Here is a 26,557-nt window from a genome sequence, read left to right as displayed (position 1 = left end):
TAGTGAGCTGCTACTGGAGACCCAACACTGAGAACCTTAGTGAGGGGAGATGTTGTCGTTTGGTGAAATTATGCCCTGATTTGTTGACAATTGCAAACGTTCGGTTAGTGATATTTGAAGTGCTGCTAAAAAGTTTAAATGCCCTTTCTGTTTTATAAAAATGTTACGGGCATACAATTGCATGACATACGGTTCAAAAATGTGCTCTATACAATAGTAAAATGAGTAATAACAAAATCACACACTACACTAAATATAAACGTCTAACTCCTGCAGCCTAACTAAATAACCTCCCTACAGATTGTATCCAAGATAAAAGGAAAGGTAGTGTTACACGGGGAAAATATAGTGTAGTATGTTGATTATTGAAGAAATGAAAGGCAGAAAAGTAAATAAAAATACAGTACCACTTGTGGTGCATTTTCATGTCTAAGACAGGTCTGCAACCCTGTCTTCCCCCATTATCTCTTAGAAAACACTGCAGCCAGGGATTCTGGGTAATGACATGCAAATGAGCACAAAGTGTCACTCTTATCCATTTTAAAACATGGATCCCTAGAAGCTTATGCCTGTCGTATTACAGCTTGGGTGAAGGAATTGCATGGTGAGCGATACATTCACAGGACACTTTCCTGTTAGAAGCCTTCCTCAAATCTTATTCCACTGATGGTCTGCTTCTCCTCTGGCTCCTCAATCCGGGACCACCATCAGTGCATCGAGGAAAAAGAGGATCAAACAGAAAACCGTGTAATGCTATCTTTAAAATAAAGCCCCGGAGACCCGCTCACATTCTCCTCTGGTGATCATCCGCATATAAATTACCCTTATGTACAGGAGTCTGTGGGGGGTAGGGACACCACTTCTGTATCTCTCCCGTTCAGTCCTCCGGTCCGTACGCGCCCCCTCTGCTCCCGGATTCTGTGACACCACTCCGGGTACCAGCTCCAGACCCGGGGTCCTCGACTCACCTTCTTGCTTTTAATGTATTCAATATCAACATATTACACTATATATTACACTATATATTTTGCTTTTGCTTTTTTTCCACCTACCTCCCCCCCCCCTCCTCCCCTTGTATCACCAGCTTTTATTTTCTTATGTAAATGTTCAATACTGGTCTGCTCCTCTTTCTCTGGTTTAAAGCAAGTGTATTCTTCTATGTGAGGACCGCCAACTTGTTGGGTACTGTTTACGGCTTGGGTCTTGTTTTCTGGGGCAGGCATTTTACTTTAAGTTTGTACCGCAAGTATTGTTGCCGATGAAAAGTGATCCACCTGTAAAGATTTCAACTTGAATCCACTTTCCTATATACCTGTAGTGCGGTTTTGTTTCAGGCTGGTCGGTGCTCTATTGCAAGTGGTCCGAAAGCAATGGGAGATTCTGAAGTGTGCAAACCTCCAGACCCCAGAGATGGACACTGAGCTGCAGGAGCTGGAGCTTTTAGCACTTGGAAGTCCGAGTATAAACCATGTTAAAAAGATTGAGAAGGAGCAGAAGACGGAGGTTTGTGAAGCTGAAGCCAGCAAGACCCTCGGAGAAGAAAACTTACAGCTGCCAGCTATGGAAGGTGGGTTTGGGTGATAAGTGGTACTAAACACAAAAGTGTTGCCTTTTTTACTTTAGTTTGCTGCAGGCTTTGTGAGTCCCACTTCCTCTAAAACGAAGTACAGCTTCTATTCCAAGACACAGAACTCGCCCTAGTATGTATGTATGTATGTATGTATGTATGTATGTCTTTATTTATATAGCGCCATTAATGTACATAGCGCTTTACAGTAGTAATACACATGACAATCCATATAAATAACAAATCATACAAATAGATCATGGGAATAAGTGGTTCAGACTTAAAAATTAACATTTAGGGAGAGGTGTCCCTGCTCCGAAGAGCTTACAATCTAATTGGTAGGTAGGAAGGACATACAGAAATAGTAGGAGGGCATACTGGTAAGTGCGCCTGGAAGGGGCCAAGCTTTATGTATCATGTGTATAGTATTGGCCGCGGAGCTACTCATTTGCTTCGTTAAGCAGGTGTTTTAAGGTGGGTCTTAGAGGTGGATAGAGAGGGTACTAGTCGGGTGTTGACGGGAAGGGTATTCCAGAGGTGTAGGGCTGTGAGTGAGAAAGGTTTAAGGCGGGAGAGGGCTTTAGATACAAAGGGGGTAGAGGCAAAAGGCAGGAAGGAGACAGCTCGATAGTTAGAACGACAGGTAGGGTCAAGCTTGCTGTTTTTGAGTAATGGTATGACTGTTGCATGTTTGAAGGAGGAGGGAAAGGTACCCGAGTAGAGGGAGGAGTTAAAAGTTAGTTTAGGGATTATAGTAGAAGCATGAGGTTTTAGGAGATGGGAGGAAATGGGGTCAAGAGGGCAAGTGGTAGAGGTAGAAGAGGAGATCAACAGTGACACATCCTCCTCTGTAACATCAGAAAAAGAGTCCAGGAAGGCAGGAGGAGAGTTAGGAAGCAGTGTAGGGTGGGAGGAGAAAACAGAGGGGATGTTCTGATGTATGGATTCCACCTTTCCCTTAAAATAGTCATTAAAGACATCCTGAGGTGGGATGGAGGAAGAAGTCAGCTGAGGGTGGTCTGAGTAGGGAGTCAAAGACAGAGAAGAGTCGGCGTGGGTTAGACTTGTGCGTGTTGATTAGTGAAGAAAAGTAGGTTTGTTTAGCCTGAGAGAGGGCAGAATTGAAACAGGATAGCATAAATTTGTACTGAAGTCTGCGAGACTGTGAGATTTCTTCGAGGCGTTCAGAGGGACGAGTGCAGGAACGCAGCATGCGCGAGTGGGAATTTAGCCAGGGTCTGGGGTTAGAAGGGCGAGAACGGCAGAGAGAAAGCGGGGCATGTAGATCAAGAGAGGAGGAATACTATCAAGCAGTATTTCCCAACTCCAGTCCTCCGGGAACCCCAACAGGTCAGGTCCTAAGGATATCCCTGCTCCAGCACACGTGGCTCAGTCAAAATGACCTGTGCTGGAGCAGGGATTTCCTTAAGACCTGACCTGTTGGGGTTCCCTGAGGACTGGAGTTGGGAAACACTGCTATAAAGGAATACTCAGGTCTGTGCGTACATGGTGACCCCTCTGCAGTTGTAGAAGGATGCAATGGATCCAAAGTGGATGGGTGCACCAAATCTCTCAATTGTAATTCACATAGATGAACGTAATACATTTCTATGGGGAAAAAAAACATTCATAGAGATACTTCTCTTGGATATGATGTGCAGTGTTTATGGTATGCACATATAAAGTTGATACTGTCCTATTTTCCCACCATATAGCAAAATACTCTCCTGCTTTAGCGGTCCCTTGAATTTTTAAATGTCATATTCTGCAATGACTGTCACGTACGGTACGGCAGACCTGTGAGCACGTGACCTGCATACGGGACAAGGATTAATATACAACTCGCAAGCTGTCCCACTTTTCACCTTTGCCAAGGTCCCTCAAATGAACAATATATCCCCTCAATCCGTCCCCATATACTGTCTGTCACGAACAGCACACGTGACTTACATATGCAACCAGGGTTAATACACACGACTACTCTAGCCAACTCGCCTTTCTCCTCTGCAAGGTACTTTCAATTAGTTAATATTAACCCCTTACTCAATTGCAATCATATCTATCCGCTTCCACCAACCAGGAAGTATGCAAAATATGTCATTAATACATATCTGCCAGGGTCTCGGGTCTCGGGTCCCTGTTTATTATAGAAAAAGTAAGCACTTAACACACAATCAGTTGCAGCAAGATGTGTCCGAAAATGTAAATACTCTCTGCAAAGTATGCAACAGTTTATTCAGAGCCCCAAAGCATTACTTATTAAAGAATTGTTTCATATATATATAACTTAGATTACAGAAAACAGATTACAAGAACATAGATACAATAAATGCAAAACCGTTACTTAAAATAACAGGTAAAACAGAAATCCGTATACAGTACATATGTTAGAGGTTTCCCCCCAGAGTGGTCACTAGCGTAGAAATATGAAAATTCACGTGTTTGATCCCAACACACCTCTGTTGAATTCTGATTTTCATAATACCTTGCAAAGACTTTTGTAGTATTTTTTCCTCATTGAAACAACACAAGCCCACCCCTGTCGTAAATAAGCTGCTAGATTGACTGTTTTATGACAGAGAAAAAAGTGTGTGTGTGTGTGTGCGCGCGTGCGCGCGCGCCCCGAGCACGCACATTTTATTTGAAACTTCTTTGTCTTTTTTGTAACCGTTTTGTCACAAAAATTGTATTTGTAATGGTAATGGTTTTTAATTAATAATCGAAACATAATTTCAGTGCCAAAACGCAATGAAGTTTGACTTGGAACACGTGTTTTAGCTATTTGCACTTCTAGATTTATAATAACTGAATTCCATGTGTGTCTCCCCGTGTCCATAGAGCTGCAGACACGGCCGTATGTGCTGGTGCCTTCTGCCGGAGCAGCCCCCCGTACCTCCCCCCACCTTGGCAGAGGTACAGGGAGGTGGGGGGGGGGTCTGTCTGAGTGCCCCTGAGCAGCCCCCATTCTCTCCCCCGGCAGAGCTGTGTCCTGCTCTGCGGAGGTATGGGGACACGGGGGTCTTCGGCGACTGACTGGGGGAGGGGGTGCTCGGCGGTGCTGCTGTGTATGCGTAGCTGCGGGGGATGTGGCGAGCTCAACCCTCCTCCAAGTTACCAGACCGGAGCAGCCCCCTTCCTCTCTCCTCCCCCCGGCAGAGCCACAGCGCTCGGATCTCAGGGAGAGGTGTGTGTGTATGTCACTCCTCCTGGTGGAAGCTGGCAACACTGACGGCTTCTGCTAGGAGTGTTGTCTCTTCTGTCACCACTTACTTCCCCCTCAATCAACTGCATTCACGCCGCTAAAGAAGTTTCACTTCAAAAACCTCCTAAAAAAGACTTTTCTTTCTTGCCTCAATATATAAAAGTACTCATTACTTCCTTTTTCTAATACTTAGACACACGATTCATATCAATAGATTCAGGCGATTTATGAAGGATGTAACAAGACTCATTTTGAGCATCTTTCTTCTAAATTTGAGTGACAAATGGATATCTGTTCTTGTCACTTTTTACCCATGTAGTGTGTGGTATGGTTTGATTTGAATAATCGCACTAGTGACAGATATGTACCTCTCTATTTGGCAGAGTAGATGGCGTCACATGATATTCTCATTTTTGATAAAGTCCTCCAACTAAGTAGTGACCTGTGTCACCACTCTGTGATGCACAAGGGGTATCTCAGCATTGTTGGCTTCCTTTGAGGCTGACCGTCTCGTATCTGACTATCGTTTATGCCCCTCTAAATGATATATATTTCACTTTGTGTGCCCCTCAATTAAACCCTCTTTGTAGATCAGCACCGACCCCAGGTAGGGTCTTTGCATGTCATAAACACAATTTTTTTGAATTTTAAGACAGACGGTAACCACATTAACCCCTGAAGCACCAGATTGTTTAAAATACATAATATCTTATATCATTATGACAGACAGCTATGCAGAACTCTACTGCATTTAAGAACACGTCGAGATGAAATGGTCAGTAGGTACATGGTTTACCTTTCATATGTTAGAGTAGCTTTGAATGACGCTGCTGTGCTGACACCGTTTCATTGACCACTATTGTTTCACATCTGTGGCCCTATATGTAGACAACATATCTACAATTACCCTTGTTGGATCTTTCATAATGTAATACTTTTATTTGCTGGGTTAAATTAAGACATTAAGTTTTTGTTGCTTTTTTTCTCTCTCTCTAATTATCGTAAGCATAAACTTGTCATATCTTAGCAGGAGGTTGAACCCACAAAGAAACAATTGAGACGTATCCCGGAGGGGACACACATGGCACGCTCTGTCCAGCTGCCTTTACGTGGTTCCGCCTCCAGTTCTGTGCACCACCCAGGTGGAGTGTGGTGCGAGCCTTGGGATGTTGATGGAAAGGAAGTAGGGGAAATAGTTTAACTCGTTTTAAAAATGAAACGGTAACATTCTAGGCTTCATTATTAAGGAAAAGTACACAATGCGTGCATAGTCTTGGCATAAGGCAGGAATAATTCCGATTTTATACAAGATCATGTCTGTGCAATCTCTTTTCTGTTTGTTTCAGCCGACGGGTGCGAGAGATCAGAATTCTTTGTTAGTTTTCAGGATTATTTGCCTAATCCACCCCACATTTTGTATAAGAATTTGGCTGGTATTTGACAGATGGGATATTGATGAGGCTTCATAAGGAAGTAGTGTCTTTAAAAAAAATAAAAATAAGCTTCAGATATTTGTATAGATTTACTACATGTGATGATACAAGTTTCACAGTAATGAGCAAAGTCTGTTCTCTCTGAGATGATCGTTACCATCTGGGGAAAGTTTAATTTGCACCTTAATATTTGTGAACCCTGACTCTGTGGATAGTTCGTTCATAAGCTTGTCTTCTCTCAGAGATGTTGGTGAAACTGATGTCATTTTGTTGGTGTCATAATACACTGAACCGCGCAGGCATGCACAACACGTTTCCTATTATCGGGTGGGATGCTTGCTATGGGTGACATTAGAGGACAAGGCTAGTGGTGACATTGTTTCTGTAGCCAGGGGAATCACCAAAAATAAAAATGGTGGGGTTCAGATCTGTGAAACCCCACTTCAGATTATGCGTAAACAAAACATCAGTAAACATTGCGTCCGTCACCATGTTTTTTATAGATTGGCATTTAGATCATTACCAGTTTAGTGTGGTCACGTCTTAATGACTTGATGGCTCCATCTGATTCATTCTGTCACATGTAGTTTCATTTGAACGCTTTGGTGTAGTCTTAGATTGTTGGGAATACTGGAATATAGAACTTTGTTCTCGGATATTCACGTTGAGATTAGACCGCGATTGACAATAGTTGAAACCTGAAGTTCATTGAATCCTCCCTTGAAAATAAATGTTTTTATTACTATGAAAGGGATCTAGAACAAATACAATATGATTTATGCTTCAGATACTACCTTTTAAAATTTTTAAAAAAAAAATAATGTTCTTATACTGTACACCATTTAATATATAAAACCTTTGTACTACTCCACAGTACCCACTGAACTAATGACCACATTGTGTTACAATACAACTTAGTAGAGATATGTGAGGCTGTCGAGATTCGCTTCTCCACAGTTTAACGCATACTTTCTAAAAGTTCGGAAAACCCGCGACTGCAACTGTTGCATCCCAGAGAAAAACATCCCAGATAGTTCAAAATTTGCTCATTTGCTTTTTAATAGTAGCAGCAACTTAAAAAGGGGGTGGTGTGTTTGTTTTTTATACAAGTTCAATCGAATTTCGAAAACTAAAGTAGTCGAACTTGCAATGCCCATTAACTTCTTTAAGAGAATGTTTAAATCGAAGCGAACTAAAAAAGGGTGTCACTCACAGCGTTCCATCCTTCCTGCAACCATAGGCTGCTTCTTGCTTGACTTTTTTAGTTAAAAATGTTACTAGAACTTCTTTGGGATGGAAAGGCATCCAACATTGTCTCATCAAAGATAACTGACTGAGAGACTCGTTTGTTCAAATCTGCAGCAGCAAAAAAGTTGCGTTCTAATAATGTTTAATGACTTCACTGCCAGTTATCCCTAAATCACTTTGCTCAAACATGAAATACCAATGTAACCCCCCCCCCCCCCCCTTTTTGTGTGTGGATACTATGGCCTTTATTGGGTTAGCTGTGAGGGCCCACACAAAGTAACGCCCCTTCCCCATCACATAGTGCTGGGTAACTAGGCTGAATAATAGCCCCTCCCTTTTTTGCCCAGTCATAGTGATGTCACTGCAGGATATATATAGAGGGGAGAGGCTTCTAGAAGGTTAGGTTCCAGGAGCAGTCACAGGTGAGGGATCTCACTGTGATGTGTATATAGGTTTATACTGTAGATATCTAGGATAGTTTAAGGATTCCCGTTATTGATTTCTAGTTAGGGACAGTGTCCCGTTAGCGTGCCTAGGAATGGCTCCACACTACTCTAAAGGTTCACAGAGAGGCAGTCTATGCCTATAGGGGGCTCCCCAAGTGGAAACCCAGAGGTATAGTTGGACCAGCCCCATCTGTGGGTCCATAGCTGACTCTCATCCAGAAGGCCACGTGATGGCATTCAGTACTCTAGACGGGGATACTGATCACAGGCAGAGAGAGAGAGTAGTACCAGGCCCAGCAGCGTTCCAAAGGAGATAGTTACATAGTACTTGCATAGTAGATGAGGTTGAAAAAAGACATGCGTCCATCAAGTTCATATATATAAACACACATAAAACGTCGCAGCACCAAACCAACAAACATGAAACAAACAAAAACACTATCTACCTGGTGCAAGGGGGAGAGAACCACTTAAAACCACACAAATAATCATAAAGATTATATAAAGCCCCCTATAATTGCACTCAAGGTAGGTGACAATAGGATTGGTTTGTCAGATACAGTATAGGCCAAAGAATAGCCAAATCCTGATATAGGAAACACTACCAAAAAGGTCCCACTATTATATGAAAAATAACAAATACTTTATTGGTGTATATTATAAAAACCGACGAAACACTTATAAAAATGCAAAACATTGCATACATAAAATCCCCAACTGTGTTGGGTAACGGTGCTCTATGATCACTATATGTGACAAATAGCTATCAAGTATAAATCGCTATATATACTCTGCTGCAGAATTACTCAAAGTGGGTACTAGTGTTATACTAATATACCTTACTAGGCTTCTAAAGGTGACCACCAAACGTGATAATAATTTGGCTATAAGCCCTCGATAGGATCTGGTCAAATAGAGAACCCTAGTATAACCCACAAACATCAGCAAAATACCCCCAGTAGCATAGATCCCCACCGTAGGTCAGATCATGCAGCAAACCTCAGCATGGAAGGGGGCCAAATGTGTGTAAGTACCCAAAGCATAAGTTATTGAAGTATCCGCAGTGCACAGTATAGCGTGCATTCAGCAGGGGATCTGTGAACCAACTTAGTGCAGGGTCAGGTCACATAGAGGGCATTGGCTGTGCCCGCTTGAATTACAAAATAACTCTAGGTAAGATGCATCGTAAGGGCAAGAGGACACCCCCCTAAGTGCTATAAAACAAGCGGGTCCCAGTTGGGCACGATACAACCTGATATTGGTGCGTTATCTGCAGCCTGTATGCTCCGTATTTAGTTAGGAGCCTCCGTTACACCAAAACACATGCGCATGCGCCAGCGTCATGACGTCACGGCGTTCCCCGACGTACGTTTCACGCGTCACCACGCGCTTTCTCAAGGGGGAGGAGTAGGTGGTGTGTGTCATCGAGTAGTGAGACCTTTTTATACCCTCCTTGGGGGGGAGGGACAAAGTACATATGCCTGATTGAATTTAAAGAGGCATAAAACGGACACCTATGTGGTCATTACATAACATATAGGAATCCAAGGGGAGGAACAGGGGGGGGGGGGGAGGGGGGAGGTGACCCTGCACTAAGTTGGTTCACAGATCCCCTGCTGAATGCACGCTATACTGTGCACTGCGGATACTTCAATAACTTATGCTTGGGGTACTTACACACATTTGGCCCCCTTCCATGCTGAGGTTTGCTGCATGATCTGACCTACGGTGGGGATCTGTGCTACTGGGGGTATTTTGCAGATGTTTGTGGGTTATACTAGGGTTCTCTATTTGACCAGATCCTATCGAGGGCTTATAGCCAAATTATTATCACGTTTGGTGGTCACCTTTAGAAGCCTAGTAAGGTATATTAGTATAACACTAGTACCCACTTTGAGTAATTCTGCAGCAGAGTATATATAGCGATTTATACTTGATAGCTATTTGTCACATATAGTGATCATAGAGCACCGTTACCCAACACAGTTGGGGATTATATGTATGCAATGTTTTGCATTTTTATAAGTGTTTCGTCGGTTTTTATAATATACACCAATAAAGTATTTGTTATTTTTCATATAATAGTGGGACCTTTTTGGTAGTGTTTCCTATATCAGGGTTTGGCTATTCTTTGGCCTATACTGTATCTGACAAACCAATCCTATTGTCACCTACCTTGAGTGCAATTATAGGGGGCTTTATATAATCTTTATGATTATTTGTGTGGTTTTAAGTCCATCAAGTTCAACCTGTGCTAAATTTGGATGACAGATACTTTATCCTACATCCGTACTTATAGTATATTGATCCAGAGGAAGGCAAACCAGAAACCCCCAGTGAAATATCATCCAATGATATCTCATAAGGGGAAACATAAACTCCTTCCTGACTCCAAGAATTGGCAATCGGATCACTCCCTGGATCAATATCCTTCCCATGTATACTTATTTGGTATATCTCTGTATACCTTTCCTTTCTAAAAAGATGTCTAACCTTTTTTTTAACAAATCTATTGTATCTGCCATCACAGTCTCCATGGGTAATGAATTCCACATTTTAATTGCCTTTACTGTAAAGAACCCTTTCCTTTGTTGCTGGTGAAATCTCCTTTCCTCCAACTTTAAGGGATGATCCGTGTCCTTTGTACTGCCCTTGGGATGAATAGTTATTTTGAAAGCCAATTGTATTGTCCCCGAATATTTGTATATAGTTATCATATCCCCTCTTAGACGCCTCTTTTCTAATGTGAATAAATCTCATAAATGTAGATTGTCCATCCCCTTTATTAATGTGGTGGCTCTTCTCTTCACTCTCTAGTTCCATAATGTCTTTTCTAAGGAGTGGTGCCCAAAATTGTACACCATATTCAAGGTGTGGTCTTACTAATGCTTTGTAAAGGGGCATAATTATGTTTACTTCCCTTCCATCCATTGGCTGTTTAATATAAGATATTGTTTGCATTTGCAGCTACTGCATGACTTTGGGCACTATTGCTAAGCCTGCTATCTACAAGCGCTCCTAAATCCTTCTCCATCAAGGATTGCCCTAATTTATCCCCATTTAATTTGTAAGTTGCCTGTTTATTCTTGCTTCCCAAATGCATAACCTTGCATTTATCTTTATTAAACCTCATCTGCCATTTACCTGCTCAAGTTTCCAGTCTCTCCAAGTCCTTCTGAAGAGAAATTACATCCTGCTTTGATTCTACTACCTTACACAATATAGTATCATCTGCAAAGATGGAGACTTTGCTCTCTATGCCAACCTCAAGGTCATTAATAAACAAGTTAAAAAGCACTGGTTCCAGTACCAATCCCTGAGGTACTCCACTCACATCGTTAGCCCAACCTAAAAAAGTTCCATTTATGACAACCCTCTGTTGTCTGTCCTTCCGCCAGTTTTCAATCCAGGTGCATATATTTTTACCGAGTCCAATTTGCTTTATTTTGTACACCAACCTCTAGTGTGGAACCGTATCAAAAGCCTTTGCAAAATCTAGGCAGACCACATCAACTGCATGTCGATGGAGTATTATCGATGCTATACAGCAGAGGGATCAATTGGTTAACAGGAGTTGGTCCTCAGCACCCTCCTAGTGGGCCGAGATAGGGGGCAGCTAGGGAAGAGGATACAGGCAGCACATACAGATAAGTGATGATATTATACACGAAGTCATGCATATCGTGTAAATGAGATGTTATCGATGGTGATTTAATAAAGATGCTAAAGTTTCTGGCGCCCATCATTGCATTACCAACGCCCAGCCTGCACGAACCAAGCACCCTGACCAGGTAATCAAAACTGAGCGAGCCAAGATAAGAACAGACACAGGGGAAAATGCGGGCACATTGTAGAATGCACAAAAAACTTAGCTGCCGGTTCTCAAATTCACGAGGGCGTCCAAGGTCCCCAAACAGTCAGCAATGAAGATAAGAAAGAGATGGGCACACGGATTTGCTAATCATCCAAACGTATTGTACCAAGAACTGCCCTCACCTTGATAGAGGCTGGTTTTCACAGCCGAAACGTTGGAGTTCTTGGCACAATACATTTTGATGATTAGCAAAGTCCGTGTGCCCATCTCTTTCTTCAACCCAAGATAAGAGACATTGGATGTAAACTCCCTAGGAGCCGGGCAGGGAGGGTTACACCAAAGGAACATCCTATTAGGACTTTTTAAAGATCTGTATTTACAGTGTTGCTGTGTTTTGAAGGTAAATGATTTTTAGGTACGTTGGCGTGTTCTCCATACATTTCTGTATCTGGCTATTGTATGGGAGCCCTGGAATTAATCCTCATACTGTATGCCTCTGCTGTTTCCTTTGTTCATGACTCAGACAGTCTGCTCCTGGTTAGTAGCCAGCTTCTTTTATTCCAATGCCCACACATTCCCACCAGCTAAACCAGACTTGCAAAAAGTAATTGTGGTTTTAGGTGGAGGAAAGGGGGCTATGGGAGGGTTTATGACATTTTTTTTCTTTAATAAGCAAATCTGGTTACAAGAACATATACCACTTGCAGCTCCTTTGCAAACGGCAGGAGGGGAGCTGCTTTTCCCATCCACTTTTATAAATATGCAGTGATTTTGGTCACTTTACATTGAACTATGCAAAAGAAAAATGCCAGAGGTAAATTATATCAAGTAGACCATCTAACTCGGGGGAGCCCAACTTCAGTCCTCAAGGGCCACAAACAGGTCAGGTGTTAAGATATCCCTGCTTCAGCACAGGTGACTGTCATTGACAGCCACTAATTGAGCCACCTGTGCTGAAGCAGGGATATCTTAAAACCTGACCTGTTGATGACCCTGGAGGACTGGTTTTGGCCACCTCTGACCTAACCCAACTCTTATTCAATTGGAATGATTACACAAATGTACTTTTGTTGTTATCCTGATAACTTGGACAGTTTGGTCACTTATTCTGCTAGTTACCAACAGGTCACTTTACATGTGCCACTTAGTTCCAGCTGGATCTGCCCATGGCACGTGTAGCTTTGATCTGCATGCGAATCTTGGGGTTTGGTGCTGGGCACAGCTACATAGGCTCTCCCAGTTTCAGACCCTCCTCCAGTAGAGCCGATGTATGCACATTACAAAATGACTGCGGTTCAGCCGCCACTTACAATGGATTTGCACTAGTATTGAGTGGGATTGGTATCCCCTGTTTGCATACTGGTGAGGAGTAAACAGAACTGGTTTTACTGGTTTACAGTAATTGTTTGAGTTTGCTATAATTGTGTTGTCATTTTGCCCCTTTACGTGCCGGCACAGACAGTAACGCCTCCTGCTGGTGTAGTTGTTTGATGTTGGCTGAGTCTTGGGGAATAGGATGGTGTCATTGTCAGAGTAGAGTGAATGGGAGGTAGTGTAAGAGGACTGTCCGGGGAGAGGACTTGGATGTGAACAGAGCTACTTAAATTTGCCTTGTGTTGAAGGAGACACATCATGTTAGGCTAGGTCCCTAGTGGCCACGGCTGCACGCGGGACGCACACAAGGCACAGCCCTCTATGGGGCAGGCCCCAGATGGCGTGCGCGATGCGCGACCGCCTTGGCCAAAAGACCAGATTTTTGTCGCGGCGGCCAAACATTGGCTGCGGTTCAGCCAATGCGGGCGAACCGGCCACGTGACGTCATGGCCACGCCCGGCCACCTTTTATATTCAATTGTAAGTGCACACCGTGACCACAGGAAGTCAAATGCAAGTGTATAATGAACATCTGCTACTATGAGCACAAATATAGCAGTGTGTCATAGTACAAAAAGACGATACTTCATTTTCCAGCTTGGAGACCTTAAATTAAGGCTACACATTAAAGAAAATAGCCTAAACATGTTTAAAATGCATACTTACACTACATTTCAATCAAGAAAAGCCTTTTATGTCTTTATTTTCACACTCGGCTACCTGTTTCTAGCTTGTCCTATTTGCCACTTCCTCTCAACATCCATTGCAACCAGATATCCCTCTTCCTGACACTGTATATAATATTGGGTTTCTGTATTTCTGCCATACCCGATGAAGGACCCTGACGGATTCGGAAGCTTGTAACATATCAACTACTTGTTGGTCCAATTAAAGGTATCATACCCCCTGCTCCCTCTCCCTCCTATGTTACTACTTACAATACAGGGACAATTCCAAAAGAGCACTACAATAAATGGAGTGTTTTCTCTTTCGAAGCCAGGACATGGGTCTGTGTCTAGCCAATATTTTGATTCAATAAACCTTTCATTGTGTGATTTTTACAATCCAATCTGTTGTCCATCGACAACAGCACCCGACAAAACTTGAGTGCGTTATAAAGTATGATCAGAAGTGTGGAAGGTTACAATAATACCCATTTAATTTAACAATTGTCATATAAGAACACATGTCTCAATGTATTGTCCCTGCAGTCTGTGATAATAAACTAATTAACATTTGGATTCTCTTTATACTGCCTGCAAAGGTCCTGTTTCACAGTTGTGAAAGTTGTCCTCTGTTCTTTCAGGAGTAGTCTCTGTTGATAAACAGGAGTCCAACATTGCCCCTGTAACCCCAATCAGGAAAAGGCAACCGGTGAAACGCTGCTGGCAAGAGCTTCTGCCAGATGTCGGTCCCACACTCGGAAGCCCTGTTGTACCTGCGAAGAGGAGACGGCAAACAGAAGCAAGCACATCATCCAAAGCTAATGGTTCAGCACTTTCCAGCACGCCAGATGTGCAAATTAAGAGGCCAAGAAAAACATCAATCCCCAGCAGAAGCCAGCCAGCCCTCCGACCCAGTGCAGGTCTATTGTCTAGGAAAACTAGTCAACCCCCTCCTAGCCAACCCAAGTTGAAACAGTCTTCACACTGCACCACGAAATACACCATGCAAAAAACACCGAATCTGCTCCTTAATCCCACAAAGAGCCGTGTGCCCCTGGGCACGTCTGCCATGCAGAACCACACCTCTGTACCTGTAACAGCCCAGGCAGCAAACGACTTGAATACAACATTTGATATGTCCGAGGAGTGCTGTTTAGCACCTGAGCTAAACAAGACTGTGATTTTTGGAACCTCTGGGTTTCCTGGCTGGGAAAATGTTGGCGTTCAGCACATGGACAGCACCTTTGGGAAAAGGTTGGTAATGCAATAGGGGCTATTATTATCATTATTTATTTTTTCATTTCATGCATGTTTTTCCAAAATGTGTGATTTTAGTATTTCTAATTGGACCTGTAGCTCCTTTATTTCTCCTCCATGAATATCTGCAGCTGTAAATTTCGCGTAATATGCATGCAGGTAGTATGCATTGAATAACTATTAAGCACTGTTGTTCAAAAGCACTTTCTATAGCAATATGGTAATGCAATACTTTACAATAACCTCTGGTTAGTGACTTTGCTTTTACATAGGGTTAATTTTTCTTCAACCCCCCTCTGCTTGGCAGCAGTCACAGAGCATCCCGTTTATGAAAGCTTGGTGAAAAGTTTTGGCAAATATGACCGTGCATGGGTTTCTAACACTTCATAGTAGCCTTTGGCAGCCACATTAGCTGTGAATACAAATTGAATTAGAAATACCATCAGAGCTCATGGTAACTGCTGTCCCTTTTTGAACTTTCTATGCTTTATCTGTTCTGTGGATACGTAGTTTCCGGCGTCCTTCCCCTTTTGTATTTAGTGGAGGGAAGTCTCTTGTCGGCTCTGATGCTTTTTAATGGACCAGCTAGGGAGTTATTTTTTGATTAAATGGAAGGGAACACGGTTTCTACACACACCGCAAATTGGTTAATGTGCAACTCCAGTGCTCAATATATCCCCCCTCCTCCCCAACAGGTCAGGTTTTGAGGATATCCTTGCAGTCTCCGACTGAGCCACCTGTGCGGAAGCAGGGATATCCTTCAAACCTGACCTGTTTGGGGGGAGGGGTCTCGGGACTGGAGTTGATATACAAAATGTTAATGTACAAAATGCTTTCTGTTCCCAGTTCTGATGTCACTGTATTCACCATGAAGGGTCTCTCTGTAAAACGCCCAAATGCTACGCAAATGGCACCTGCCACTAAATCCTACTCGCTGAGGAGAAGACGCTCTATCAGGTGAGCCAGGTCCAAAGCAAAGGAGCTGTTCCACCTAGGACCAGAGTGAACTAATAGCATTGTATGTTTAAAGAGGCAGTGTAAGTGGCTGTCGGAGAAAGATTTAATCACCTTTTAAGGTACCTGGCTTACTACTTTCTGTTGTGTGAAAAATGACTATGAAACACTTGTCTGGAACACAGAATTCAGTTACGTCTGTTGTTCTGTTTTTACTAATGATGGCACCATAATAATGTTTTGTAAACAAAGAAGAAAAAGACAAAATGTCTTAGTGATGAGAATTTGCCGAACATCATTTAAAAAAAAAAACGTGAAAGTTAAAAATATCGATTTTTTTTTTTTTTTAAGATTCTTGTCCGATATTATAACGTTGTCGGCGACATTGACCCTTTCTTTACTTGCCCCCGTCCTTCGTTTCTGTCCAAGGTCGGATTGCCCCTTTCAAAGGTTAAAAATAGGTGACTGATACCTTTTTTTAAAAATAAATAATTCAAATGCCCAGCCAATCTGGTGAGTATCAGCCTTGTGTGCCCCACCCCGGAGATCAGATTTAATAATGGTTGACACTGATGTCTAAGCAGATCCCTCTCTCCCCTTTAAAGCGGCAATCCTGCTTTTATTTATTTATTTTTTAAGCATTGTTTGAAGCAGGGGGTCTCTGGAGCTTAACTGTGTTAATTTCTGCTCTGGGGAACCCCTGTTTCCCGAAATTCTTGCCTCCGTTGGGGTGACCGTATCCGCTCTGGCTGGGCTGCTATAGAAATGGCAGATTTAAAGCTCCAGCGTCTCGCGGGCCAAAAGGAAACTGTGACATTATCCCTTACGGCTCCCTACTGGCCTGTTTGATCGGAACCTTTAAACCTGCGGACCTTCTACCAGCACACCCCTCCCCCCCCAGGGGGTCCCCGTACTGATTGGCCCTCTGACAGGCAGGTAACACGTGACAGATATTCATTCTCCTTTTCGGAACACCGCTGAAAAGAAGCACCTTCTGAATTTCCAAGCCGAGGATGAGGATATTACTGGTGTTCTCAAACAAACTTTTTTTTTTTTATGAGCCAAGTGGTACTGCTTCTTAGAAATTCCTGGTACTTCAAAGGATTTTATTAATGTATTTCAGCAATAGTGTTTAATACCTAGATTTTTTTGCTTGGATTAGGTATGGGTTATTACACCACCATCCAGTGTTAACTGTCATTGACTTGATTTGCAATTAAAGCAGGATCACATTATCCATCATCTGAGGCTTGTGAATCTCCACCCTAATCTCTCGCGTGACATGTGAGAGCAGACTGGTCCATAAACCTCCGGTGTGACCATTACCAATATCTGTCCCCTTGCAGTACATCCACTTCTCGTGCTGTGAATGGGACCCTCAGCAACAGCCATATCGTCAGGCTGTACGGGACCACAGTAAAGAAGATACAACAGCCGAAAACCATAGCAGGTGAGCTGGTTCATTTATTAGAAGGTGGGAAATCTGGACCCTCTGACAAGGCTTGTAGGGGGTATGTCCTGACAGTCATCTGTCACTTCCCCCAGCTATGGACAGCTTGACAGCTCAGGTTCTGGAAGAGAGCTGTTATTTCATTCTATTCCAAATTATCTGCTACTTGTCACTGTGGAGTCCTGTTAATTTCTGCCCAAAGAGGACCAATTATATTGACATTTCACATTTAATAATCATTCTTCTTAAATACAATTTGGAGATCAAAGTGTGTAATTTAAAGATGTTCCAGGAGGAGGAAGGGGGGCACTTTACACCTCGAATGACTACTACTAAGCATTGTACAAAACGAATGGTAATACATATTGTGACTGGCATGCATGGCATGTCTCTGTAATGCAAGTTAGATTAGCAGTGCTTATGAAGATGAATTTGTTTTCTTGTTGTAACTTTGGATCCTTTGAACTTTTTCCCTCCAGAAAACATTTCCTGCAGCCCCCGTGGTCAGAGTGGGAAGAGGACCGGAAGGGGGGCCGTGGCTTTTGGCAGATCCTTACCAGCAGCTCCTATGACCCGATTCATGCAGTCACTAAGTCAGAAGTGCATTGTATAAACATGCCCATCGTGATGGACCCATTGTCTCAGAAAGCTGTACATTGTCCTCTCGTTTTATCTTTTGTCTCCTTCCTTCTGCTTGGAAAGGTTACATTGCGATGAATTCCACACGGCTGCTAGCGCTATGTTGGCGTTAGCAGCTCCTCACCTCGGTAAACCTGAGTCAATTCTGAAACACCAGATTACACCATTCGAGATTGGATAAAGGGCTGTGGTGTTGTGGCATACCTTTTGTAAGAGCTGCAGAATCCTATCCTTGGAAATTGGACTGTTTGTTAAATGCAGGTTACATTCTGATTAAATTATATCTTTTGTTAAAATATCTGACTGTACAGTACTAGAGCTATACAAAAATATAGCTGAAATGAAATAATACATCCTTAGTTTATACTCCGGGTTCAGAAGGCAGCTATCCTTGACCTGTGGTGTTCTTTGACACTGGAAGCCTATAGTGTTGTGATACTCATTACACATTCTTGTGACCTCCTCTTGTAGAGCTACACAAACCTGTCCATGTCTCCTCTTTTACGCCCAATGTTTTCCATAGGAAAGGACAGATTTGTGCTACTCCACGAAAATCAGAAGGAATAGTAGCCCGTTTCAAACGCACTCCAGCGTCCTGAACGACATCACAAATCACGAGTCCTTTTATTTTCAAAGTCACTTCGGACAGGTCCTAAAGATTATTTGTGAATTATAAAATCTGCAGCATTTCTTTAGGCTACATCTTAAAATGACATCTCCCATTCATTTTTTTTTTTTTTTTATAACCTCCATGTGCTATGACAGGGGTGCTCAAGACCCCTCCCCCTACCTCCAACAGATCAGGTTTTAAGGATATCCTTGCTTCAGCACAGGTACAGGTGGGTCAGTCATTCTAACTGAGTCACCTGTCCTGATGCTGGGATATCCTTCAAGCCTGACCGGTTGGGAAGGGGGAGAGAAGTCTTGGGGACTGGAGTTAAGAATGACTTTGCTATGAAACTCTACCATGTTTTTCTCTGTCTCTCCCCAATAGCTTCTAATAGCCAAATTAGTCTGGTAGAAAACTATAGTATAATAGTATTTGCAGGCGGTGGTTCTTTGTACTGGACCGAGCTGGAATTGCTGGATATTTTACATGGGCTTCCAAGGCCTGGTTTTGCTTCAAAGGTGCATTAAAGACGTAGGTTGTTGGTGTTTATGAAGCAGGCACCATGCTAAGCCGGTTAAGTTTCTATATTGCAATCTTAATCTGTGGTTATAACAAGCTTTCATTATTATTATTTTTTTAAATGAAATACATTTTATATTCTTAATTCAGTCGATGCCTTACCACTTGTACATATTTAAATGAGTATGGGCTGTTTTACATTTTCCTCTTTATATGAATAGATAAAGCGTATAAGATGTTGTTTTAAGTGGTTCACCGGATGGGGCCTTTACTGCACTGAATGTGTTGAAGGGGAATTTGCACAACAATCTACGTTTAAAACGCTGAATTAAATTTTGTACCTTTACTCACTCCATCTATTCTTTGACTTGCAAGCCTTTTTTTCAGTCCGTCTGTGTGATCCATTGACGCACGGGAGTAGGAAGCCTTAAAAAGTTTCATTTGATGCTAGGTAACCCGAGGCTCTTCCTTTAGCACGGAATTGAGTGTGAGAAGCAGCTGCCTACAGATCTGTATCGTGCCAAAAGCAGACGGGCGACTTTCATGAGATACTATAAGTAGCTGAATTCCTGCACGACATTGAGAAAGAGGTGGCATGGGACAAGGCATGCTGAATTCCTGCAGGAGAAAAGCAGCACACTTTCTTTCTTTTTACATCTGTATTTCAAAGGGGGTGATGGGTATCATATTCTGTCTTCAGGAGAGTTCCTCTGTCAAGTGATGGCGAAGCCTGAAATTCCTAGGAAAATGGTATAATAACAAAGAATAATGGGTTATCATTAAGTAGGGCTTCTCTGGTTTAAACTTTGTATAATGAAGTAAACCTTTGAAGGGAAGTGTTTGAGTCCTATCCGTCAAGAACAGTTGGATGGAGAAAGCCAGTCAAAAATGTCAAGTTCATCTAACACTTGATCCTATGTGTTTGAATCTTTGAATGCATGTGACTGGTATTCATCATTATTATGGTCTCCTGGGTTGGCACATTCCAAATGCATGTTAAGCGTGAATTCCACCCATTGTTAATGTAACTTTTATGGTTGCAAAGCTGTGTGTGTGTGTGTGTGTGTGTGTCTCCATTATTATTGGTTTAACTCGTAGATCCTTTCTGTGAATGTGTATGTCAGGTGTTGCCAACTCCAGCCCTTAAGGGCCACCAACAGGTCAGGTTTTAAGGATATCCCTGCTTCAGCACAGGTGGCTCAGTCAATGACTGACTGAGCCACCTGTGCTGAAGCAGGGATATCCTTAAAACCTGACCTGTTGGTGGCTCTTGAGGATTGGAGTTGGCCACTCCTGTTATATACTGCTTTCCAACATTTTCCTTTAATAGTGAAATGATGAACGCACTGTCCCCCTGGAGAAAGGGGGGCATAGTTCTCCTAACTTCTCCAAAATGTACATTATGTACTGGAATAAATGGAAACTCTTAGCCACATTCACTTTCAGTGAACAAGGTCCTCTGTGTCTAACCTATATGTAGATGGTGAATGACAAAAGGGCATGTTAATAAACAAATGGCAACATCATGTAACATCACATAAGAAAAGTCCCATTATGATGGAACATAGGTGCATCATTCTGTATTTACCATATTGTTATTATTTATTCTGGATTGCTGCTTTGTGTCTTTGTTGTATGATTGATGTTACTCTACCTTTGACCCAGAGACAACATGCCTATATATATATATATATATATATAGATCTCCAATAAAGAATATCACTTCTGAGCACATTCACATTTTTTTAGACAGGTCTGCAACCCTGCTTTTCAACAATTATCACCTAGCATACAGTTCTCCCACTGCAGCAAGGGATTCTGGGAAATGATATGCAAATGAGCACACAATGTGTCACCTTTTGCCTGAAATATCCATACACATGGAGCCCATTAAAACAAATGCACAGCTTTTAAGCACAGCATGGCACGAGCAAAGCAAGTCAAACCACTCACAGACATTTTTAACCTTGATGGGTATCATCAGTGTGAGTTTGGTTTATACCTGCTTTGCCATATTTCTAAGCTGGGTTATATTTTATATATATATGTATATAAATATATATATATATATATATATATATATATATATATATATATTGGTTGACAAATCACCAAAAAATCTACTCGCCACACAAAAAAAATCTACTCGCCACCTAGTACCAAACGTGTGCTGCTTGGGCCAATATTTACTCGCCCGGGGGTTAAATCCACTCGCACGGGGCAAGCAAATGTATAGGTTTGTCGAACACTGTATATATATAATGTGTGTGTGTGTGCAAAGAAAAAAAGAGAAACCTCGCATCCATTGCTTTCACATTCACAAGTCTGCAACCCTGCTTTTCGCCATTATCACCTAGCATACAGTGCTCCCACTGCAGCAAGGGATTCTGGGAAATGACATACAAATAAACACAGTTCCACATCTATATATTTGTAGTTTATGAACAGTCTCTAACCTTGCTTTTGGCAAATAGTGGAGGGAAGATGGTTCGAGAAAAAGAGAGGATCTTTGTCTTCTCCAGTTCTGATAGCTTCCCACACGCAATTCCTATTTGCAGTTAGGTCCTTTCTTAGAAATACAGATGTGCAGGGTAAATGTGTTAAGGATGGATTCCGAGAAGAAGCCTGCTGGACGATATACATTTCATACTTTTTTTTATATTTATATATATATGTCCATTGTCCAATACTTCAGCTAGTGCCTATTCCTACTGGTATATTGATTTTACAGACTTGCTCTGTTGTGTAGGGTAAAAGATCCATGTGCAGTTGGTTGTACATTAGACCCCACTGGTACTTTAATGAGGCAGGTCCCCATCTGGCCAAGAGCCCGTCACAAGAGCTACCAGCGAATAGTCTTTATGACAAATAACCAGCCATTCATAACCCAAGTGTGATTTCTGTTTTATCAAGGGCTGTGTACAAGTGCGTATTGGTTTTTTTTTTTTGATGTTGTAGTATTGGCCACATATTTCTGTATAATACTGTACAACCTCCCCCACCCCCTTTACAAGTGTAACCCGTTAATAAGACACAGATGTGGAGGATTTTGTAATAAACCCTTTTTTTTTTTTTTTAATGAAGTTGTTTTTGGCTTCTTTTTTTTTTTACTGCTGCTATTTTTTGAAAGCCCAGTCTTCAGTTATTAGGAAGTTGTATTTTATGGCGTTCTGCCTGAATTCTTATCTCGGCATCTTGCACATGCAGCATTACCACGAAAATACTGAAATGTTGGTTTAGGCTTAAACATTTCCTGAAAAGTTCTCGTCACATGAGTTTCAACTGTGGCTATAAAACCTTCTGTATTTCATGCATGTTTATAGCAAATGGAAATATTACTGTGTGCTCATTTGCATGTTTTAGACAGGTCTGCAACCCCGCCTTTCACCATTATCCCCCAGCATACTGTGCTTCCACTGCCACAAGGGATTCTGGGAAATGACATGCAAATGAGCACAGTGTGTCACATTTCACATACGATTTATGAGTCCCCCAGTCTCCTTTAAAAGACTCGTTGATTTAATACTATTCTTTTCATTTATTTATCTTTTTGGGGCATCCCTTGGGTTCTACAGTAATTTCTGGCAATAGGTTGCCAATCTCAAACTGTAGACTCCTTGAACCCTTTTTGCAATTCTTCGTTGATGCACTCACCAAGCGCGGGGCGTACCTGAACATCCACAATGTTTTATATTACAGGTATTTAAAACTTTTCGTTGAGGCATAACCCACAAAGAAAAACCGAAGCATGTGGCAGCGCTGATCCTTTGTGATGCTCGGTGTCACGTCCTCAGATATATACTTCCTCAGTGCGGTACTCTTTTATTTACCACATTTAATACTGATGTTCATCAAGTTGGTGATGAGCAAGAATTCCTATGAGCCAAAATGGTCAATTATGAGCCGCCCTGCAGTGATTGGGAAAATTTTAGCAACTCCTTAAAGAGGCAACCCGAGCAGTTTTAAAAAAAAATGTTTTTAGTATATGCAGCATTTTATTACATAAGATGCCGATCGATTCACTTTCTCGTGATTGATCAGCATCCTGTTTCCCGGGGTTCACTAAATGGTTGCCTATCAGTTTCAAATCAATCCGTCAGCCATGTAACTCGGCAGCTACAATATATTCTTTCATTACGAAGGTAACATTATCTATTGTTACGGTTTGCAGAGCAAACTGCTGGGAATATTTGCAACACATTGTCGCAAACAGGAAAGTGTTACAAAGATTTTGCACTGCTGGGGATGTGTGCTAAAGCTGCAGACCAAGCAATATTCTACATGGTTTTTTTTGCTTTGTTTTTTTGTTTCAAATTTTTTTATTAGGCATTGTTTGGTATACATTGTGTAAATAACAAATAAACATCTTATTGCCTAATACAAGGTTTTCTTGGTTTTGTAACAGTGAAAGTGAAAGACTCAACGCGCCCCCGACCTTAGAACATGGGCCGGCAGGGTTGGCGTGAGATAGGAAACAGAGAGTGAGGGGGGGAGAAAAAGGGGGGGGGGGGCAGGGAGAGAGCTGGGGGGGGGTCTGAGGAAGGGAGGGCCCTTCCTCCTCAGTTCACCATGGGGGGTTCCTCCCACATCACGACCGTCACTTACTGGGGGTAGCCCTCTTTAGTCTGCCATTCGGGTCAGCCATGGTTCCCATGTGGTATAGAAAGATTCCGTCTTCCTCTTTAGGAAGGCTGAGAGTTTCGCCATCCACATAACTTCCTGTATTCTTTTTTTGACTGTTTGCCTAGGGGGGGGAGACACCTTCCACGAGGCCGCCACCGCACATCTAGCCGCCGTGAGAATGAAGGAGATCAATTTTCTTGTTGGACGGTCAATGTTCTCAATTGGCCTGGCCAACAAGTAGGTCAACGGATCAATGGGTATGGTGAGGTCTGTGACCTCTGTAATTAAAGACTGTATGGTTTCCCAGTATTTCTGAATTTCTGGACATGACCACCATATGTGGGCCATGTCACCCTTTTGTCTGCAGCCTCTCCAACATACGTCGGAGGCCAGAGGGTAGATTTGATTTATTCTAACTGGAGTAAGATACCAGTGAAATAGTATTTTATATATTTTTTCTTTGATTGTGGTACATATGGAAGTTCCTGAGGCTGATTCCCAAATGCTTTCCCAATCCTCTCGGTCTATAACTATGTCCAATTCTGCAGCCCAATAGCGCATGTAATCATGAACTGGGGCTTCTGTTGCGCTTTCCAGTTCTGCATATATTTGTGTTATGAGACCTTTTTGGTGTGTCGTTTCCTTGCACAGCCTTTCGAAGCTCGTGAGAGGGGGAAATTCCAACGTTGGTGATATTGTTTGAATAAAGTGCCGAATTTGGAGATATTTAAAGACATTTAATCCCCTTATTTCGTATTTGTTTTGTAGTCTCTGGTAACTCAGGAACTCTCCTATGCTCAGGAAGTCGGCAATCGCCCTTATTTTTTTAGTCGTGAATTGCTCAAATTATCTGGGCTCACAACCATGTGGGAATTTGGGGTTTTGGATAATTGGTGTAAGTTGAGATTTGGTGGTTGTGAGCTTGAATTTAAATTTGCTTGTCGTCCAAGTCTCCCATGTGTGCCTCATTGGTCCTAATTTAAATTTGCTATTCTGCAAGTCCTCCCTACTCAGGGACCAAAGGCATGCTGGCAGAGAAGGCGTGCCAGCGTATTGCATTTCTATGTCTAGCCAGCAATATTGGCCTGGTTCCGCGTTCCAAACTACTACCTATCGCAGCTGGGCGGCTTGATAGTATCTTACAATATCTGGAACTCCCAGGCCTCCTCTCCCCCTTGAAGCAAGCAGAACTGCCCTTGCGATTCTGGGTTTCTTCCCCTGCCAGATAAAGTGGAAAATTTGTTTTTGGATGTTCTTCAATTCTGAGCCAGGGATGCGGATCGGGAGTGTCTGGAAGTAGTATAGTAATCTGGGGAGTATGTTCATTTTCACTGAGATCATTCTCCCGATCCATGATATTTGGTACGCTCCCCATTTGTCTAGGTCTAATTTGATTAGGGCTGGATAATTATGGTCGTATAAGGATTGGTAGCTCCCCGATAGCTTTACTCCCAAGTATTTGATATAGGAGGAGCTCCATCGGTAGTTAAAATTTAGCTTTAGTAGTTTCACCTCTGGCTCTGACATGTTTAGATTTAGTGCTTCGGATTTGTCATTATTGATTTTATATCCTGATATGTTTCCGAAGTCTAAGAGCTCTTTTTGTAGGTTTGGGAGGGAAATTTGGGGTTTTGAAAGTGTTAATATTATATCATTAGCAAACAGGGATATTTGGTATTGTGTATGTCCAATTTCTATCCCTTGGATGTCTATATTATTTCGAATTGTGGCCGCCAAGGGCTCTATGGTTAGTGCAAAGAGGAGAGGGGATAAGGGGCATCCCTGTTTCGTGCCATTTTTAATATTAAAGCTCTGGTTACTGCCCCCTGGTATTTGCTTTGTTTTTTAAATAAATCAGTTCTGTACTATGAGAAAATATATAAATATTTTTAAACAACTCTGAATGACATTATAATACATTAACAATGTAACAAGCATTCTTTGTTTCTATAGCAACCAATTACAAAATTACATCCCCTTCCTCTTCTGAAACAGGCTCTGGCCCACCCCTTTTTGAGCCCTGCACTCTCTCTAGCAGTGCACCAATTATATCTAGTGGCTGTCTGGTCACATGATCTTCCCCACAGAACTTTGCATCTTTGGTCAACTTCTGCTGCACTGAGACATTTAGTGAACCCCAGAGCGGAATCTTCGCCGATCGATCAGCAATTTAGCTAATTACTTATCATTGTGTGGATTGTATTGATGCACATATTAAAGGGATTTTTTTTTTTTTTTTAAACCGGCAGGTTGGACTGCTGCTTTAAAGCCTGTTATACAAATCAAAAGATGGTCAGTATATTAAAACGCATTAGAAAGGGCATTGAGTTGAATTTTAAAATAAAAAAAAATAGTAAATATTATCTAATACTACAGAACGGATTTATTTAAACATACACAGGATATTGCTTGGATTGTTCTCTTAAAACAGTGGAACTGTGAGTAGGGCAGTGAAAGATAACGAGAATGTTGGATTCCGTGGTGGCAAAATATGGAAATCTAATTGTACTCATAGCAATCACCGTAAGGTGCTTCACTTTATATGCAATTTATTAGACTGAACAATAAGAAGCATTACATCCCTGTTGGTAAACACTAATTGTCTAATTTCTGTATACTTACATGTATAATAGAATAATAGGCTGAGTTTTTTGGTGTCATACATTATTTGTCCAATATGGCAGTAAGCCCTAGTAAAAGCAGGCTGCCAGGAGTAATCATGGGTTTTCCCCACCTCTATGCAGCCTCAGTTAGTCA

The 26,557-nt window shown here is 42.1% G+C and overlaps 1 protein-coding gene across 1 annotated transcript in view; it reads left to right on the top strand.

Moving 5' to 3' along the window:
• Positions 1–19,534, top strand: part of LOC142497603 (kinesin-like protein KIF18B) — a 40,982-nt gene extending 21,448 nt beyond the window's left edge. Inside the window, exons 12-16 of the mRNA XM_075605630.1 lie at positions 1,335–1,567; positions 14,390–15,002; positions 15,852–15,962; positions 17,306–17,409; positions 17,889–19,534. Of these exons, the coding sequence (XP_075461745.1) occupies positions 1,335–1,567; positions 14,390–15,002; positions 15,852–15,962; positions 17,306–17,409; positions 17,889–18,022 (1,195 nt within the window). The 3' untranslated portion in view covers positions 18,023–19,534. The remainder of the gene's footprint in view (positions 1–1,334; positions 1,568–14,389; positions 15,003–15,851; positions 15,963–17,305; positions 17,410–17,888) is intronic.
• Positions 19,535–26,557: the final 7,023 nt, after the last annotated feature.

This window comes from Ascaphus truei, chromosome 6 (genome assembly GCF_040206685.1).
Source record: "Ascaphus truei isolate aAscTru1 chromosome 6, aAscTru1.hap1, whole genome shotgun sequence".
NCBI lineage: Eukaryota > Metazoa > Chordata > Amphibia > Anura > Ascaphidae > Ascaphus > Ascaphus truei.
The sequence above is the reverse complement of the archived record's forward strand: the minus strand, read 5'-3'. Positions and strand labels throughout refer to the sequence as shown.